The 19,598-nt window shown below is 47.5% G+C and overlaps 2 protein-coding genes across 9 annotated transcripts in view; both read right to left on the reverse strand.

The window, feature by feature from the left end:
- The window catches only part of PGBD1 (piggyBac transposable element derived 1), a 29,657-nt gene extending 24,877 nt beyond the window's left edge, over positions 1-4,780 (reverse strand). Inside the window, exons 1-2 of one of the 3 annotated variants that reach the window (XM_047858508.1) lie at positions 4,641-4,780; positions 635-1,035 (exon numbers count right to left, since the gene is read on the reverse strand). In XM_047858508.1, the coding sequence (XP_047714464.1) occupies positions 635-1,021 (387 nt within the window). In that variant the 5' untranslated portion in view covers positions 1,022-1,035; positions 4,641-4,780. Of the gene's footprint in view, positions 1-634; positions 1,036-4,513 lie in introns of all 3 variants that reach the window. The other 2 variants (XM_047858509.1, XM_047858507.1) reach the window with 2 other exon arrangements.
- Positions 32-19,007, reverse strand: ZSCAN26 (zinc finger and SCAN domain containing 26). Of its 6 annotated transcripts, none has more exons than XR_007152126.1 (6): positions 18,757-18,973; positions 16,346-16,825; positions 15,906-16,023; positions 11,678-12,630; positions 9,931-10,155; positions 32-53 (listed from the first exon to the last, which is right to left on the reverse strand). XR_007152126.1 is itself a non-coding variant. In XM_047858524.1 (4 exons), exons 2-4 carry the CDS (start codon positions 16,763-16,765, stop codon positions 11,729-11,731), a joined length of 1,440 nt encoding a protein of 479 aa, XP_047714480.1. In that variant the 5' UTR covers positions 16,766-16,825; positions 18,939-19,007; the 3' UTR covers positions 10,920-11,728. The 6 variants fall into 6 exon arrangements, 2 of the variants coding, with proteins under 2 accessions (XP_047714480.1, XP_047714479.1); XR_007152125.1 differs by lacking the exon at positions 32-53 and adding an exon at positions 7,307-7,352; XR_007152127.1 differs by lacking the exon at positions 32-53 and adding an exon at positions 7,357-7,371.
- Between the last annotated feature and the right edge of the window lie 591 nt (positions 19,008-19,598).

A 19,598-nucleotide genomic window follows, 5' to 3' on the forward strand; every position in this document is an offset into this window, starting at 1 on the left:
CTCTCAGCCCCTCTCCTGCTTACACACACACTCTCTCTCTCAAAATAAATAAACTTTAAAAAAACAAAAAAAAGAGACGAAGTCACTGTTCCAGATTCAAGGAGACTAAAGAGGCAATTAAATGCAACATAGGTTGCTGGACTGTATCCTGGATCGGAGTAAAACAGCCACAGAGAACACTACGGAGGTGACCTGGCAGAATGCGAACAAGGACTACCGTGTAGATGATAGTCCATAATAATTTTAATTTCCCAAAACTTGATCTTTGTATTCCAGTTATACAAAAGAACGCCCTCATTCATCAGAAATACACACTGAACACTGAAGTGTTCAGAGATAAGTGTAGTATCTGCAAATAACTCTCAAATGGTCGAAAAAATACTGCATGAGTGTGTAAGTGTGTGTGACACGCAGAGAGAGAGGAAAGGGGGTGGCTTGCACAAGAGCAGGCACATCATGACACAGTGTTAACAACTAGAGAGTCTGGGTGAGCAGCAGACAGTTCTCTGTACTACTTTCCCAGATACTTCTGTAAGTTATAAATTATTTTTAAAAATTAAAAAAAAAGTTAAAAATTAATAGACAAACGTTCCCCACTTCTCCTCCCATGCCACCATACACATCCTCTTCCAACCTGCTGTCCTGTGTCTTTCTCCAGATCCTCCAGCGCCGTCACCACCTCGTCCCCGCTCTCCGGATGGTGCTCCCGCACCCAGGCCTGGAGCTCCGCGGGCAGGACGGTCAGGAACTGCTCCAGCACCAGCAGCTCCAGGATCTGCTCCTTGCTGTGCATCTCGGGCCGCAGCCACTGGCGGCAGAGTTCGTGGAGTTGGGCCAGAGCCTGGCGGGGCCCAGTCACATCCCGGTAGGAGAACTGCCGGAAGCGCAGGCGGCACAGCTCCTGGGCGTGGCAGCTGCTTTCCCAAGAGCTGCACACCTGCTCCCAGGGGGAGTCCTCCTCCTTCACTGTCACACGGCTGTCTGCACCTTCAGGTGCGGGGCCTGGCACAGCTTCATCCATGGTGAGCCTAAAGACTTAAAGGAAAAGGTTCACTTAGCCCAGATTCACACTTCGGAATGTTTTCCAAACGAACGTCTGAGGCATACGAATGGATCAGTAACAGCACAAAAACAGACATTCAGATCTGTGGGACAGAAGAGACAACCCAGAAACGGACCCACAAATCTCTGGCCAACTTATCTTTGACAAAGAATATCCAATGGAATAAAGACAGCCTCTTCAGCAAGTGGTACTGGGAAAACTGAAGGGTGATATGCAGAAGAATGAACCTGGACCACTTTCTTACACCATACACAAAAATAAATTCAAAATGGAGGAAAGACCTACACATAGGACAGGAAGCCATCAAAATCCTAGAGAAGAAAGCAGGCAAAAACGTCTTTGACCTTGGCCGCAGCAACTTCTTACTCAACACATCTCTGGAGGCAAGGGAAACAAAAGCAAAAATGAACTACTGGGACCTCATCAAAATAAAAAGCTTCTGCACAGCAAAGGAAACAATCAGCAAAACTAAAAGGCCACCGACAGAACGGGAGAAGATATTTGCCAATGACGTATCAGATAAAGGGTTACTATCCAAAATCTATAAACTTATCAAAGTTAACACCCCGAAAAACAAATAATCCAGTGAAGAAATGGGCAAAAGACACGGACACACACTTTTCCAAAGAAGACATCCAGATGGCCGACACATGAAAAAATGCTCAACATCACTCATCATCAAGGAAATACAGATCAAAACCACAATGAGATATCACCTCACACCTGTCAGAATGGCAAAAATTAACAACTCAGGCAACAGGTGTTGGCAAGGATGCAGAGAAAGGGCAACCCTTTTGCACTGCTGATGGGAATGCAAACTTGTGCAGCCACTCTGGAAAACAGTATGGAGGTTCCTCAAAAAATTAAAAATAGTACTACCCTACGACCCAGCAATTGCACCACTAGGTATTTATCCAAAGGATATTAAAATGCTGATTTGAAGGAGCACACCCACCCCGATGTTTATAGCAGTGTTATCAACAATAGCCAAATTATGGAAAAAGCCCAGATGTCCATCAACTGATGAATGGATAAAGAATACAATGGAGTATTATTACTTGGCGATCAAAAAGAATGAAATCTTCCCATTTGCAAGATTGGAACTGAAGGGTATTATGCTAAGTGAAATTAGAGAAAGATATCATATGATTTCACTCATGTCGAATTTAAGATACAAAACAGATGAACACAGGGGAAGGGAAGCAAAATATAAAAACAGGGAGCGGGGGGCGCCTGGGTGGCGCAGTCGGTTAAGCGTCCGACTTCAGCCAGGTCACGATCTCACGGTCCGTGAGTTCGAGCCCCGCGTCAGGCTCTGGGCTGATGGCTCAGAGCCTGGAGCCTGCTTCCAATTCTGTGTCTCCCTCTCTCTCTGCCCCTCCCCCGTTCATGCTCTGTCTCTCTCTGTCCCAAAAATAAATAAACGTTGAAAAAAAAAAAAAAATTTAAAAAAAAAAAAAAAAAAAAGCAGGGAGCGGGACAAAACATAAGAAACTCTGTTTTTTAAATGTTATTTTATTTTTTAAAATTTACATCCAAGTTAGTTAGCATAAACATAAGAAACTCTTAAATACAGAGAACAAACAGGGTTGCTGGAGGGGTTCTGAGTGGGGGGATGGGCTAAATGCACAAGGGGCATTAAGGAGGACACTTGTTGGGATGAGCACTGGGTGTTATATGTAAGAGATGAATTACTGGATTCTATTTCTGAAATTATTACTGCACTATATGCTAACTACCTTGGATGTAAACTTAAAAAAATAAAAATAATTTCAAAAATGGATCAGTAAATTCGAAGAGCTTCAAAATTCTATGAAACATACTTGTATTTTTGTCCCCACTGTAAGTCATGCTCAGAAACTGAGCCTGCTTGCCTATACTACCAGTGAAGTTAATGAGAAGTATATCTTGAACCCTGAGGGGGGGTTGATCCAGGAGGTAAGGGATGTGAGGGAAGCAGAGTAAACAAGAAGATGCTTGAGCAGCCTACACTCCAGCTGGAGAGAAGAGAATTTCATCCGTGGAGGAATCCTAACATACTCTCTCATCTGTGTACTTCCCACAGAATATTCCACCTTAAATGCAGGGGAAGTAGACTGTTTACAAAGTCTCCTGTCCTCTAAAACTTCGTATGATGAGATTCTGTCACTTCTGCCATCAAAAGGTGGAGTCTACTTGTCCTTCCCTTGAATCTATGCTGGCCTGTGACTTGCTTTGGCCAAGAGAATACGGGAATAATCGTTCTGCAAGAGGAAGTGCTTACAGCTCTTGGCACACTGCCACGAGACTGCCATGCATAGGTCACGTGGATTGGAACCCAGGTGCCCCCACCTAAAGCCCAGCGGGGCCTTGTTCCCAGCTGATTCACCACCTGAGTGCAACCACAGGTAAGTCCAGCCCTAGAAGTGCCCAGTCAACCCAAAAATCAATGAAAAGTAATAAGCTGAGGTGGTTTTGAGCCACTAACTTTGGTGTTTTAATTTTTAATTTTTTTAATGTTAAGAATAGACCATTGAAACACATGCTTCAAGTTCTTCTCTCTCTCTCTCTCCTTACTTTCTCCTTGTATGGTCTCATTAATCACAATTTCAGTTCTATTCCAGGAACACTCAAATCTCCGCTGACTCCACCTGCCTTTTACATTCCAGACTCACGTCTTGAAATGACAGTAGGATGCCTCCAGCTTCCAGCCTCTCCTGGGTCGTAATTTCAGCACACCCCAAACTGAAATCAAAGTGCCCTCAAAGCTGAACTCACTGTTTCCCCCATATTTCCATTGGCATCACCACCATCCTCCATGCATTCAGGCTTAAAACCAGCCCCTGTACAATATTATTCTGAGTCCAGTCAATTCTTCCTCCAAAACGCCTCTAACAGCCATTACTTCCCTTTTATTCCCCTATTACCATTTACATGGCAATAAAATTTGCAATACAGTAATTTTCTGTGTGGTATCCCTGCCCCACAGTCCACTCTATTATGGGTTAATATTTCCTAAAGTACAGTTGGGACCTTGTTCAACGCATCTCCCCCACCAAAGAGTTTCAACTGCTCCTTTTGAACTAAATTCACACTCCCCAGGACCTGCCCTTCCCTGGGCTTTTACTGGTTTGTCTGTCACTGGATAGACATCTGAGCACGTCTTTATCCTGCAGGAATATTAACCCCGGAATGAAAGACAGCCCGGGCTCCCTAGACAGCCTTCGCCTTCGCAAACTCCGCATCCCTGCCACGCTGACTGCTCAATTTCTATCCGCCCGCCTTCTCCTTCGCGGCCAGGACTGCCCTTCCAGGAGGGCCGATTTCCCAAGTCCCAGCGCAAACACCTCCCTGAATCTCAAGTCCACACAGGGAAAACCGCAGAGCGAGCCCGACCAGCCACGCCCACCCGGTCCCCCTTCGCCGGACGCCCGAGGACAGGGGCTCCCGTCCACACGGTCCAGCGCCCACCTGGTGCCCGGTCCGCGCGGCGGGTGCAGAATGCACCGAGGGCTCCCGCAGCCCAGCACACGCCCCACCCACCCCCCGAGGTGGCCTCAGGCACCCCGGAGGCACTCGGCTGCCGCTCAATACGTACTCGTCCGACTACCGGTCAGTCCACCAAAAGCCCAAGCACCGCACTCAACGAAGACGTCACGGTCTCGCGAGCGCCAGCCTCCCAGCAGCCCCGAGGCCGAGTCTCCACAGCTCTTTCTTCCGCCCCACGGGCAGTCGAGTCTCGGCTTTTCTAGGATCGCGGCCCCGGCCTCTCTAGGATGGCGGCCGCCGCGCTTCTCTCTGGTGCGCCGGGAGGACCCCGTCGCTCCTTCCGCCCCGCGCAGGCGCGTCCCGACGCCCCGCGCCCACCCTCTTCTCTGTAAATCTTTTCAATTAAAAACGAGACGGCAAAGGCAAAACTGAGACTGTTTAGGATCTTCTCAGGCTGCTGGTTAGACAGATAAATGAACAATTACAAAATAAGAAGCCCAAGTTCTTAAAATTTAAGTATGCAGATTATAGAAACTCAAGTTGCATAGAGACTGTAAAATGAAAAGTGCACCATCCCTAAGGTCAACCATTGTTAATATTTTGCGTGTGTGTTTTCCCAGGACGCCACCAGCCACATAGTAGCACTCAATAAATATTTATTGAGTGAATATGGACCTATAGGATCACCATAGGATTTGCACCTCAGCTTTTTCTGTTAAGATAGCTGGGAGATCATGGGGCGCCTGGGTGGCTCAGTGGGTTAAGCAGCCGACTTCGGCTCAGGTCATGATCTCGCGGTCCGTGAGTTCTAAGCCCTGCGTCGGGCTCTGTGCTGACAGCTCAGAGCCTGGAGCCTGGTTCAGATTCTGTGTCTCCCTCTCTCTGACCTTCCCCCATTCATGCTCTGTCTCTCTCTGTCTCAAAAATAAATAAACGTTAAAAAAATTAAAAAAAAAAAAAAAGATAGCTGGGAGATCTTTCCATACCAGCTTATTAACAGCTAAATAATATTCCATTTATGGATGCACCATAATTTACCTAACTATCCCTGTTTTATGTGTACACGTATACACATATGTGTGTGTGTATATGTAGGTGTGTGTGTGTGTGTGTGTGTGTGTGTACAGTAAGTAATGGTGCAGAGAACATTCAGTATCTTTACATGCTTATAATCCCAGGTTAAATGCTACACATTGGAATTGATCTGTTAAAGAGCATGTGCTTTTAAAATTTTATATACAGATCCCCTGGTTAATTTTTAAGGGCACTGCTGTTTAAAGTAAAAGAAAAATCTAACAGAAAAATCCAGAAAAATGTGAACATGGCTGTTTACAAAATCAGAATTATAACTGACCAATTAACATATAAAAAGATGTTCAACTTTGGCAGCAAAAATATTTGGTAAAACCACTTAAAAGGTACCAGCTTGGCAAATCAAAAGAGTAATTCCCAGGGTTGATGTGGGTATGAAAAATGTGGGCATTTTCACAGACTGCTAACATGAGGTGTAGATTAGTATAACCTTTCTGGAGGACCACCTGGCAAATGAATCAAAAGCCTTAGAAAATGTGCCTATCAGGTGCTTGGATATCTCAGTGGGTTAAGCATCTCTTGATCTCAGCTCAGGTCTTGATCTGAGGGTGTCATTTCAAGCCCTGCATTGGCCTCTGTGCTGGGCATGAAGTCTACTTAAGAAAGAGGGGTGGGGGCGGGTTGGGGGTGGGGTGGGAAGGGAAGAGAAAGACAGAAAAGAAAAAAAGAAAAGATGCTTACCCCTTTGCCTCATTAAGTCCAGTTACAGGAATTGAACGAAGAAAAATAATTGTACAAGTGAGCAAAGCTGTATGTACAAGGATGTTCACTGAAAGACTGTTTACGGTGACAGAATTATAAACTAAATGACTCACAATGGGAACATATATCATAGAATATTGTGCCACCTATATTAAAAGTTATCTTCCATGAAGACTTTTGGTTATCTGTTTGTCTTAATCAGGGATGTTTTTGTTCATTTGTGGGCAAGGTTCAGAAACCCAGTCAAACTAACTTAAAAGAAACCTTTAACAGAAGGAAACAAGGGTATTCCCTGGACTCCAGGACCAGCTGGGAGCACAGTGGACCTCAGAAGCTGAGAGCCAGACCTGCTTCTCCTGTCTCCTGTCTCTATTTGTTTCTATTTAGTTTTTATGTGATCATAAAAATGGTTCGAGCTCTAGATTAGTTTCTTATCCAAATGCCTAACAGAGACCAACCAGAATCTGATCCAGTATCAAACTTCTGGGGGTATCCAGATGACCACACCTGGCTTACAGGTCCCCTCTTGGTCCAATCCTCAGCGGTCAGAGAAGGATCACGTGGCAAGCTGCCAACTCAGGATTATGGCAGATCTGGACTAGAATGGACTGGGAAGATAAGCAAATTGATTGTACTTTTCTTTTACAAATAAAAATTGTTCATGATGTTAAGTCCAGTGAGAAAAGTTAAGTGTTTCTATGCTTCAGTATCTCAAAATACATTATTAAGAGATTATATCTGGACCAGGAACAGGATGATTTGTTTTCTTTATATTTTTCACAGTTTTTACAATTTATGTGAATTTCTATCATAAGTAAACATGAGTTAATTTATTAAGAATTTATGAAGACACAACATGGACAATTATGATATATTAAAAATAGAGCAGAGGGGCGCCTGGGTGGCTCAGTGGGTTGAGCGTCCAACTCTTGATTTCGGCTCAGGTCGTAACCTCATGGTTGATGAGTTCAAGCTCCACATCAGTCACCATGCTGACAGCACGGAGCCTGCTTGGGATTCTTTCACTCTGTCTCAAAATAAATAAACTTTAAAAAATACAAAAATTAAATTAAGCAGAAACTATCAATACTAATCACAATTAGTTTGTACATATATACACACACACACACACACTGAATAGTGATTATTTTGATAGGTGAAAGGGTGATTTATTTTTCCCTTTCCTATTATTTCATGCTAGTTTTATAACAGCACATTTATTAATAACATTATGTTTTTTAAACCAGAAAGTGAGCAGGAAATGAAGACACACGAGGACTTTCATTCCACTACTGTTTGAATATTACAGGATACTATCCCAACAGAAATGCTGATCGGTAGAATTTGTTTTTCAGATTTGTTTTAGAGAGCTGTAATACAGCTCATACTTTCTGGGTTCCTGCAGTCTAAACAGACTTCCAACTTTGCTTTAAGAGTGTCTAAGATGTGTTACATTGTGGGGTGCCTGGGTGGTTCAGTGGGTAAGCGTCCAACTTCAGCTCATGACATATCTCATGGTTTGTGAGTTTGAGCCCCGCGTGAGGCTCTGTGCTGACAGCTCAGAGCCTGGAGCCTGCTTCGGATTCTGTGTCTCCCTCTCTGTTTCTCCCCCACTTGCTCGCTCTCTCTCTCTCTCTCTCTCAAAAATAAACGAACATTAAAAAAAATTTTTAAAGATGTGTTGCATTGTAAGCAAAACTTTCATCAATACCTGTTATAACATCTGCCCTTTGTTCAACGTTTCTGTATTTAATTTTTAAAAATTTTTAAATGTTTATTTCATTTTTGAGAGCATGCGTGTGAATCAGGGAAGGGCAGAGAGAGAGGGAGACAGAGGATACCAAACAGGCTCCATGTTGACAGCAGAGAGCCCAATATGGGGCTCGAACCCACGAATCGTTTGACCATCACCTGAGCTGAAGTCAGATACTTAACCGACTGAGCCACCCAGGCGCCCAATGTTTCTGTAATTTTCAAGAATAGATGAGGAAAGCAGATTATTAAAAGATACCTGTATTGGGCACCTGGGTGGCTCAGTCAGTTGAGCGTCCAACTCTTGGTCTCAGCTTGGGTCATGATCCCAAGGTCATGGGATGAAGCCCCAGTTAGGCTCCATGCTCAGTGTGGGATTCTCTCTCTCTTCCTCTGCCCCTCTCCCCAGCTTGCTCTCTAAAACAAATCTGAAAAACAAATAAAAAATAAAATCTACCTGTATTCTACATTCGTGTCTAGGCGGTTATGGGTGTGCCCCGGGGGTACCTATGAGAACACCATTTTTCCCCTGGGACCGTGAGAGGAATGAGCTCATTTCAGATGCCAGTGAATTTAGAACCTTTATAAATTTATACTGCGTGTACTATAGTATCACCAGAAAAAAACGCAGAAGTAAAATTTCCAGATATTTAAGGGTAGATCATTCTTCATACTTCATACATTCTTGTCACTGTCACTCCTTTTTCATGGGAATAATGACGACATTCTCTGTTCTTTCCTTCTTAAACTGAACAGAATCAAACAGACTTAAACCAGGACATGGAGCTGAATGCTTATGTACTAACCTCAGCACAGCCCTCAAAACACACAGGGGAACATCCCTGATATCAACTCAATTTTACCCATAAAGGCAGAGAAAAAGACTTCCTGAGGGATTGCATAGGATTGTGTTTCCATGAAATACCAAAGTGCCTGAAAAGTTGCACTGTTTTTGGGGCGCCTGGGTAGCTTGGTCAGTTGGGCATCCAACTTGGGCTCAGGTCATGATCTCACAGCTCATGGGTTTGAGCCCCGCATCAGGCTCTGTGCTGCCAGCTCAGAGCCTGGAGCCTGCTTCAGATTCTGTGTCTCCCTGTCTCTCTGCTCCTCCCCTGCTCATACTGTGTCACTCTCTCTCTCTCTCAAAAATAAACATTAAGGGGTGCCTGGGTGGCTCAGTCAGTTAAGTGGCCAACTTCGGCTCAGGTCATGATCTTGCGGTCTGAGAGTTCGAGCCCCGTGTCGGGCTCTGTGCTGATAGCTCACTGCCCGGAGCCTGCTTCTGTTTCCGTGTCTCCCTCTCTCTCTGCCCCTCACCCATTTGCACGTTGTCTCTCTCTGCCTTTCAAAAATGAATGTTAAAAAAATAAAAATAAACATTAAAAAAATTTCTTTAATAAAAAAAAGTCGCACTGCTTTGGGGTCCCTGTGTGGCTCAGTCAGTTAAGCGTCTGACTCTTGGTCAGTTCGGGTCACAGTCTCATGGTTCATTAGCTCAAGCCCCATGTCCGGCTCTGCACTGCTTGGGATTCTCTGTGCCCCTCCTCTGCACATGCTCTCTCTCAAAATATAAATAAATTTTTAAAACGTTGCACTGCTTCTCCTACAGACTCTGTCCTCCCCCAGGACATGGTACGTGTCGCCCAGGACATCGCTCTCAGTTGGCCTGCATACAGCCGGATGCAGGACGCAAGGAAGTGGGTCAGAGACCGCCAAGTGCCTGTTCTGGCCTTCATGCTACCCTTTCTTCTTAGCGACAGAAGGCTGATTTTCAGCCGGGCACCCTGCAACCCAGAACAAGACACTCTCCAGACTCCCTTTCCTAAGTTTTGGCGTGCGACATATGTACTTACAGGACGCTTTTTGCAGAAGGCTGGCTTAACTGCGAGGGGTCTGTCGTCCCACCTGTCTGCATCTTGCATGTGATGACTGGAGCTTCGGCACCACCAAGGACCACGTGACCACCTCAAGGGCTGATGGTGTGCACTAGCATGTTGGAACAGAAAAGCAGAGGGAGGGTCCCTGGCGGTGTCATGGAACCACTTTATCAGTCCTGGACTGCTTGTCTCCAGATTATTCTGAGAGAAAAACAAGCTTTCATGAAATCACTCCTACTTTTTTCCCATAATCTATATGCAGCTGAACTAGACAGATCCTCAGCCACACACGAGGCCTCGCTCCTGTGGCAGAGTAAGAAGTCTTTCCCAGACACTACACCCTAAGCAGCTACTGCCAATCAGCACGCAGTGATGATGCTTCACGAGTGGACTCCCTGAAGCTTACTGTTCTTATCATTTCCGTGACATTTTGGTATTCACAGTACAAAGATCATGATCTCCTCCCAGCTGACTTTACTGTTTGCTTCCAAAGAATTCCAGAACAAGCAACATTTTAAAACTGCATTATCAGGGCGCCTGGGTGGCTCAGTCGGTTAAGCGCAAGACTTCAGCTCAGGTCACGATCTCATGGTTCGTGTGTTCGAGACCCATGTCGGGCTCTGTGCTGACAGCTCAGAGCCTGGGCCTGCTTTGCATTCTCTGTTTCCCTCTCTCTCTGCCCCTCCCCTGCTCACGCTCTGTCTCTCTCTCAAAAAGAAACATTAAAAAAATTTTTTAACTGCATCATCAGTATTAAAGGAAAACAGTCTAGAGGCGCCTGGGTGGCGCAGTCGGTTAAGCGTCCGACTTCAGCCAGGTCACGATCTCGAGGTCCGTGAGTTCGAGCCCCGCGTCGGGCTCTGGGCTGATGGCTCAGAGCCTGGAGCCTGTTTCCGATTCTGTGTCTCCCTCTCTCTCTGCCCCTCCCCCGTTCATGCTCTGTCTCTCTCTGTCCCAAAAATAAATAAACGTTGAAAAAAAAATTAAAAAAAAAAAATAAAGGAAAACAGTCTAATTTCTTTCCCCATTTCCTAAACGGTGTCTATGGAGGACCCACTTTCCTGACACTGAAGTTTGTATCAAGACAGTTACTACCTGGATTCACTCAGCACTGTTCATTCACATGACTTATAAAATCTCTCCCACAGTTTAACCTGGATTTCTAACCTGAATGAGTGAAGTATTGTAGCAAGACTAGGGGTGGGAAATAGTAAAATTAGATCATCTTTGCTTTCTAAAATGCTTCTGCAGATGGTGGGGGGGGGGGGAATGCCAGTAGGGGGTGATTAGTAAAACCACTGGGGGAAAATGTCCACCATTAAACCTGCACTTTAAGACACCTTTAAGAGTGGTATATTTCCAAATGTCATTAGTTTTATTTTACAGGCATTGTTGCTGCACCAGATGTAAAATTATCAACCTGCTCTTGTTCCGTTTAAGCCTATAAATCTGTGGATATGTGACTTGCTGCTGACTTCAAAGCCCTAACTCAATCATGAGGCTCTCTACTACCTGGAGATGCACAATCAAGCATTTACCAGTTAAAGGCTCAGAGAAGTCCTGCAGTAAAGAATGCTCTTGTTCCCATGGTACCCTCTAGGGTCAGATCTCTATGGGCCAAGGCTGAGCACAAGTGGATGCGCACAGCCTCCCGTGTGGGCCCCCCCCCCCCCGCCGAGTTCTGTGAGGCTAGAATTGGTCGCAGTGACTCTTCCTGACGTACTGTTTGCTTGTCGACATCCTGTCTGTGATGGTCTCCGCAGAGGACGCCCCGTCAAGCCATACTGTCTTTGTGGTGATATCTCTGATGCTGAAAAAGCCCCGACCTCTGCCTGAAGGCTTCTCCGCATTTGTTACACTCATAGGGTTTTTCTTCCTTGTGGATCCTCACGTGCTGAGCCAGGTGGGAGTTTAGGCGGAAGGCTTTCTGGCAAATGTCACACTTGAACGGCTTCTCTCCGGTGTGAATCCTATGGTGTCGAATGAGGTCTGAAGTCAGACTGAAGGCTTTCCCACACTCATTACAGCGATGGCTTCCGGAGTGGCTGTGGGTCCTCTGGTGGTGGGTGAGGAGAAGGGCCTGGCTGAAGGTTTTCCCACACTCCTGGCACTCACAGGGCTCCTCCTGACTGTGGATATTCTGGTGCCGGTTGAGGTGGGAGCTGCGTCGGAAGGTCTTCCCACAGTGGATGCACAGGTAAGGCTTCTCTCCAGTGTGGATCCGGAGGTGTTCCAAGAGGCCTGTGTTCTGGCTAAAGACCTTCCCGCATTCTTTGCACTGGTAAGGCTTCTCGCCAAGATGGATTTTCTGGTGTCTGACAAGGTGTGAACTCCTCTGAAAGGCTTTCCCACACTCGTGACACTGATGACCTTTCTCTCGAGAGCGGATTTTCTGGCGTCCAGTAAGACCAGTACTGTGACACGCCGCAGACTCACACAGCTTCCCTCGCGTGTGCGCGCCTTCGTGTGTGACCAGGTCCGAGTGGCGGGAGAAGCCCTCCCCACATTCTGAGCATTTATACTCGGGCTTCTCCTTGGGCTCGACCCGCTGCCTTTCCAAGTGAGATTCCTCAGAACGAGGCTCTACGGGTTCGGATACCTTCCTGGCTGATTCCACTCCTCCACAAGAGTCTGTCTCTGCAAATACCTTCCCGTTCTCAACCCTGGTCTTCTCACCTGAAACATTAAACATATATCACCAATTACTTGGTTTTTGATGCTTTGGGAAAGGAACTTGCATTTAGGAGGAATAAATTTAAAATTTTTTTTTTTTAACGTTTATTCATTTTTGAGACAGAGAGAGACAGAGCATGAATGGGGGAAGGTCAGACAGAGAGGGAGACACAGAACCTGAAACAGGCTCCAGGCTCTGAGCTGTCAGCACAGAGCCTGACGCAGGGCTCAAACTCACGGACCACGAGATCATGACCTGAGCCGAAGTTGGACGCCCAACCAACGGAGCCACCCAGGCGCCCCTAGGAGGAATAAATTTAAAGCAAGCCGTGTATGCTGGTAGAAATGCTGTGGTTGTGTGTGTCTGCACAGGACATACGTGCAAGGGGACACAAGAAACTGTTAACGGTGGCTGCTCGGGGGAGGATGGGGATTGTGGTAGGAGGCAGCTTATTCCCATTGGTTTGAACTTTATATGTGATATACACAGCACACAGTTAGCAAACAGGGAAACAGTCTTAAAAGGCCTGCCTATACGTTCTTCAAAATGGTTTGTCAGCTGGAGTATAAAAAAATGAGGTCAGGGCACCTGGGTGGCTCAGTTGGTTGAGCGTCCAACTTCGGCTCAGGTCATGATCTCGCAGTTCATGAGTTCGAACCCCGCATCGAGCTTTGTGCTGACAGCTCAGAGCCTGGAGCCTGCTTCAGATTCTGGGTCTCCCTCTCTCCGCCCCTCCCTGCTCACGGTCTCTCTCCCTCCCCCTCTCTCTCTCAAAAATAAACAAACATTTAAAAAAAATTTTTTTAAAGTGAGGTCAACTGAGGACCTTGAGGCTCACAAGGGAAAGCACTGGAAATGAAGAAACGTGGACACAGTGCCCACTGTATCACTGTTTAGCTGTGTAATCTTAGAAAGGTGATTTAAACCCTCTGGGCTCAGTGTCCTCCAGTGAATCAAAACCACTGGACCACAAGACCCTGAGGGTGACATGAAGTTGACAAAAGTGTCTTGGACTTTCCCGATACCCTTGGACAGCAGCAGCTGCCTTCCTGTGCAGTTCAACAAGACAGGGGACCTCGGTGCTGGGATAATTAGCTCACGTTTCTGGTACGTGAAAGACCGTAAGCAATGTCTGCCGATAACACCTAAGCTCAGGCGGGTGGAGAGGACAGGAGTGAGAACAAAGATGCAAAGCGAGAAGGACAGGCAGGAGCCATTGTAAGCAGCAGGAATAACCAGCCAATGCGAGTTCATCAGTGTGGGCCACAGAAAGCAGCAGGCAGTGTAAGGTGAGAGCATGCGAGGGTCAGTGTGATGTGGACGACTGGTAAGGAGCCGCCAGAGACCGCGGGTCCCTTGTGGGGCAGGAAGATTCAGCGGGACAAGCCACTTTGTGTGTGTAGGCCCTCTGCAGGAGGGAGGCCGCCCACAGGGGAGGGAGGGGTTACAGGAAGACAGGAGCGATCCTTTACCAGCCATGATATAACGACATAAGCACTAAAAAGAGGGGAATGTCTTGAAACCAGAAAATAACTTGAACTTTGAGTGTAAAATAGAATTTTCAACAGACCCAGAGGGCAAGGAACAGTGTCAAGGATCTACTGTGACTGCATTTACTTGTCGCATTTCAAATAGTGCCCATCATGGATGACAGGGCCTAAATTCATTTCCGCAAGGCTGTTCACAAAAGTCAGGCCCCTCTCTTTCAGCTACTTTGCTCAGCAAATTTCCATTAGGTGGGCCTTTGAACAGACTCAGAAATTGAACAGGGGAGGTGGAAAGAAGGTAAAAGAAGGTTTAGAGTCACAATCAGCCATTCAGCAAACATTTACTGAGGGTCTGTTCGACCCAGGAGCCATAGCAGACTCAGGAAACAAAACAATGTCCTGCCCTTTTCTGGCAGGAGGAAAAAAGACATGAACCAGCAACAATACGACGTGGTCAAATGGGAGAAATCTTGGAGCTCTAGGAACACCGGTCCTTTTCCACAGAAAAGTCGTCCAGGTTTGGGGGACCTTGGGAAGGTTGAGAAAGGGAGGTCTAAGGCCCTGAAGGATGAGTACGAATTAGGGAAAGCGAGGACAAATTACTCCAGACAGAAGAAACGTGGCAGGAGAAACTCAGAGGAGACAAACAGCAAGGAGCAAGTGGGAAACAGAATGTAGCTCAGCATGAAGGGGACCCACGGTGTGATAGGGTCACAGGGGGAAGGACAGTCCTGATTTGTCCAGGACTCAGGGGACATGCAGTGTGATGGGGCCATGGGGGGACAGACCATCTTCATTCGTCCAGGACTAAGGGGACCCATGGTGTGATGGGACCACAGGGGGATGGACCGTCCTGATTCATCTGGACTAAGGGGACCCGTGGTGTGAGGGGGCCACAGGGGAACAGACTCAGGGGTTTCCCAGGACATGGAACCGTCAGTGCTAAAAGTCTCAAGCAAACTGGTAAAGTCAAGCTCATAGATGTGAGGCTGAGAAGGCAACAGACACCACTGCCAGGGAGGCCTCTCTCACTGCCTGCTGGAAGTCATGCAGGTGGTAGGTTTCTTCTTGGTTTTATTTCTTCCTCTTGATCAAGGAATTTTTCAAATGATAAAAAAAACACATGTAGAAAGAAGAGCATAACTCAGCTCACTGAAGGGTTTTAGGGACGGGAACAGCGTTAATGAATCTAACAGTGTAAATGATGGAGAAGGAGCAGGAGGTAAGAATCCCAGCGAAGCACTGAGATGACACAAGTAGCAGGAAGCAGGATTGTAAGGCCGGACAGAGGGGGAGAAACGTAAGCAACAGAAACAAGAAAGGCGGATTTCAATGACGAAGACAATACAGTAGAGCAAAAACTAACCTAGGTGACATTTGGAAATAAAAGTGATAATTATACAGTAATTTGAAGGAGACAAGAACAAACGAGCAATGGAGCACGGGCTGGGTGAGAAACCAGCCATCCTTTCTTTATTCACCCCTGCAGTGAAGGAGGGAAGGAGAAGGCCAGGGCAGGAGAAGTCCTGTTTCGGCTGAACACAAACACCATGGAAAGGATGGGGGGAAATGTGGGGGGACGAGAGTCCTCCAGTCCTGACTGTGGCAGCGACTGCATCACGGACTGTCTTCCTGTCTGAGGAGACAAACGGACCAAACTCTCAGAGTGAACTCCACCACGTGGACACCACACCTCGACAGAGCCACCTCAAGACAAACATGACAGCGGGGCCTCGGAAGGGACGCCGATGCCCACCTCTTGCCCGCCCCGAGACGCAGCTGCTGCTTACCCTTGTCTCCTTCAGGCTCCAGAACTTCACGCTCCGGCTGGGTGCGCTGCCCCCGCACTGCTTCCACCGGGGCTGCCGCCCCCGCCAGCATCATCTGCTCTTCAGCCTGGCCTGGGTCCTAGGGACATGCGGGGACATGCAGGGACAGTTAGGAACCTGTGGGCTGAGGAGGAAAGTGCTGTTCAGAGAGACACTCCCACGTGAGAATAAGAAGGAGAAAGCCCAGGGGACAAAGAAGAGGCTGGGGAAGCAGCACGGCCGGTCCCTCCCAGGGGACAGCAGGTGACGCTGTGGGACGAGCCAATGGCTCTGAGCACCGGACAGGAAAGAACCCGAACAGGAGCTCCGCAGGCCCTCCCCAGGTGCCCAGCTCATGCCCTCGCCTCTGGCCCCAGGTCCCAACTCCTGCTTTCCTGCAAAAGGGCACATCTGGTCCTCACCGCCTGCTTTCCTGCGTCTCCAAGCTCTGGCTGCAAATCCTCCAGAACAACCACCACCTCGTCCCCGCTCTCCGGATGGTGCTCCCGCACCCGAGCCTGGAGCTCGGTGGGCAGGATGGTCAGGAACTGCTCCAGCACCAGCAGCTCCAGGATCTGCTCCTTGCTGTGCGTCTCGGGCCGCAGCCACTGGCGGCACAGCTCGCGGAGCCGGCGCAGCGCCTCCCGGGGCCCTGTGGTCTCCTCATAGCGCAACTGCCTGAACTGTTTGCACAACGGTTCCTGCCCCAGGCCTGTGCCGTCTCCCGGCAGCCGGACTCCCTGTTCCCCAGTAGAGTGGGGATCCCCCTTCATGGTCCGAAGCACCTCCTTCTTCAGATTCAGAGGAGCTGGGGAACGGGCGCCGAGCGGTGCTGTCGCCATCCCCAGTGTCCGCGTGTTTGCTCTCTCTGCTTCAGAAAACTTCCTTTTGATGGTCTCCTCCTGAAAATGTAAAACCAAGAATCACGGAAACAATAACAGTAGTAGGAACAATAATAACAACAGCAACACGCCTTGGTTGGGCTTATACATTTGCAATAATCGCTATCAAATTTTCTTTCTCTGAAACAACCATTCCTAAAAATGGAACACACATACAGAATGAGAAAACTTCTGTTCTACAGAAGATTGCTGGCTGACAGAGCAGGAATACCACATCTGAAAAATCACCATTTTGCAGCTTGATGAAATAACCAACTGAATCAACGACCACATGGGCAAAGGCACTGGGCAAAAGAACTGGGTAAAAGGGCATTCTCACGGTCTCAAAGAACCATCATGCTAACTGTGTGTTAATTACAAAGGGAAATAAATGGAGATGTCTGGCAGCCACAAACCTAATCAAATGATCAAGCCTGGCAACAACAACCGACAACTACTGACCTTCTGCCTTATCACTTATGCAGCATTTTCACTAAATATTCAACATGAATCTAATAACGAGGAGACTTTCTGATAAATCCCAAAGGAATCTTATCTACAACAGACACGGACTCCTCAAAACAGTCGATTTCACATAAATAAAAAGTATTGTTCTGGATTACACAGACATCTAAATGAATTGTGAAAAATGGCTCCTGGGTTTAAAAAGAGCTATAAAACCCAGTTAGGCTCCAAATACAGCTTGCTGTTATATAGTCCAGGATGTGTGCATGGTAAGTCCCAGCTAACACATAATGTTTTTTTCTTTTGGTCAAAAAATGGACCTAAGATACAAAAAATCAAATCCAGAGCACCTGGGTGGCTCAGTCGGTTAAGTGTCCGACTTTGGCTTAGGTCATGATTCCCCAGTCCGTGGGTTCGAGCCCCACTTCCCACTCTGTGCTGACAGCTCAGAGCCTGGAGCCTGCTTCGGATTCTGTGTCTCCTTCTCTCTCTGCCCCTCCCCCACTTGAATTCGGTCTCTTTCTCTCTCAAAAAAAAAAAAAAAATTAAAATTTTCTTATGACTAGTGAACTTTCAGTTCCTCAGACTTTCAATGCTCTCCTGTTCCTGGGTCCTCCCATGTCTTACTCCTTCCTGGAACACTCCTCATCGTCCAATTTTCTCATTTGTGCCCACACACCCTTCATGTCTCAGCATAATGAAACAGTAAGCCAGCACAACTGTTGCATGTACTTTTTTAAAATTTTTTAATGTTTTATTTATTTTGGGGACAGACAGAGACAGAGCATGAGCAGAGGAGGGGCAGACAGAGAGGGAGACGCAGAATCCGAGGCAGGCTCCAGCCTCTGAACTGTCAGCATAGAGCCTGATGCGCGGCTTGAACTTCGGAACCGAGATATCATGACCTGAGCAGAAGTCAGACGATTAACCGGCTGAGCCACCCAGGCGCCCCATAACTGTTGTATGTACTCTACGAAAGTTATGCATTTAATCCTCACACAACTGCATCAAGACACGAGTGCAAATTTCACTGTACAGAGCAAGGTACCGGGACACGGACAGCTAAACAACTGACACAAGGTCCCAAAGCTCAAGCTCAGATCTTTCCTTCAGTAGCTCTTGCAGCCGCAGGCCAAACCCTTGGGCTGATCGTTGCCTTCTTTCTCACAATGCACAGCTGCTCCGACAGCAAAGCCTGCTGGCTCCACCTTCCAGGTAGGTCAGCAATCTGGCCGCTACTGACCACTTTTCTGGTTCAAGAGCCCCTCGGGTCTCATCTCATCGTGAGTCCCCAACTACAGATGCCCCCCAAAACCTCCACACCACCCCGCACACTGAGCCCCGCCCACGGTGGCCTGGGGGCCTGGCTACTCCTCCGGTGCGTCAAGCAGGCGGTTCCCTCTGCCTGAAAGCTCGTCCCCCAAAGGCCACATCGGTCTCACCATGTCCTTCAGGTTTCTGCTCCAGTACCAGCCTTCGAGGCTTACCTTCGATAGGGATTTAATAATGCGCTCAGGGGACGACGCCTGTGCAGCCGACGCTGTTCCCAGTTCAGCGGACATCTCCCGCCCGGCTCCTTCGTCGCCGAGCGTTTCCCTGCACCCGGGGCCCCACTGCCCCCCAGTCTCGGCCGCAGGCCCTCCCAAGCCCCAGCACTGACGCTACGCACCCGACAGCTGACGAGCAGGCGCAGCCACGCTCGCTCCGGCACCGTCTGGGCTACGCGCCGAGCGCCAACACCCGCTCCCCAGCGCGACGTCGCTTCCGCTCTAGGCACGCGGAGGACCGCGGCTCGATGGTGCCCGGCTCAACCCGACCTACCGCGGTGTGCAGGTGCGCGCGCGGGCTTTTCTCTTTTTTAAGCCGGACTTAATTTCCTTCAAATAAAAACAGGCTAGCCCAGTTCAGTGTTTCCCTGACGAGCCGTCGTTTCCACTTTGCTGCTTCATAAATTAAACACGGTCACATACTTTTCCATTTCTCCCCGATTTAAACAGTCGTTAAACAAGATGGCAAAAAAAAAAAAAAAAGGTCAACGCATGGGGTTTTTCCCCTTTTTTTCATAGTAGCAAAGATCTGAAGATTAAATTGAACAATGAAAATGTATTTGAACTGGAATATTTAAGGTAATGAAATTTAAGTCTATTACTGTAAAAGGATAATCTACAATACTTTGCAACGAATGTAGGTTTCAGGGGGAAAAGCATTAGAAATCACTTTACCAAAAATTCTACAGAAGAATACAGAATATTCCCTCTTATTCATTTTACCAAAAACTGTATTTAGAGTCTTTGAATGAGGTAAGTCCTTTTAAAAATGTAAACAAACG

Source organism: Prionailurus viverrinus, chromosome B2 (genome assembly GCF_022837055.1).
Source record: "Prionailurus viverrinus isolate Anna chromosome B2, UM_Priviv_1.0, whole genome shotgun sequence".
Lineage (NCBI taxonomy): Eukaryota > Metazoa > Chordata > Mammalia > Carnivora > Felidae > Prionailurus > Prionailurus viverrinus.

What these genes read in the sequence shown, in the direction of transcription:
- ZSCAN26 (XM_047858523.1), bottom strand. Translation starts at nt 18,831, where the DNA reads ATGTCCGCTGAACTGGGAACAGCGTCGGCTGCACAGGCGTCGTCCCCT. An exon ending in TTATTAAATCCCTATCGAAG is followed by an intron (nt 16,826 to 18,756) that starts GTAAGCCTCGAA and finishes TTACATTTTCAG; the next exon opens with GAGGAGACCATCAAAAGGAA. An exon ending in GAGACGCAGGAAAGCAGGCG is followed by an intron (nt 16,024 to 16,345) that starts GTGAGGACCAGA and finishes GCATGTCCCTAG; the next exon opens with GACCCAGGCCAGGCTGAAGA.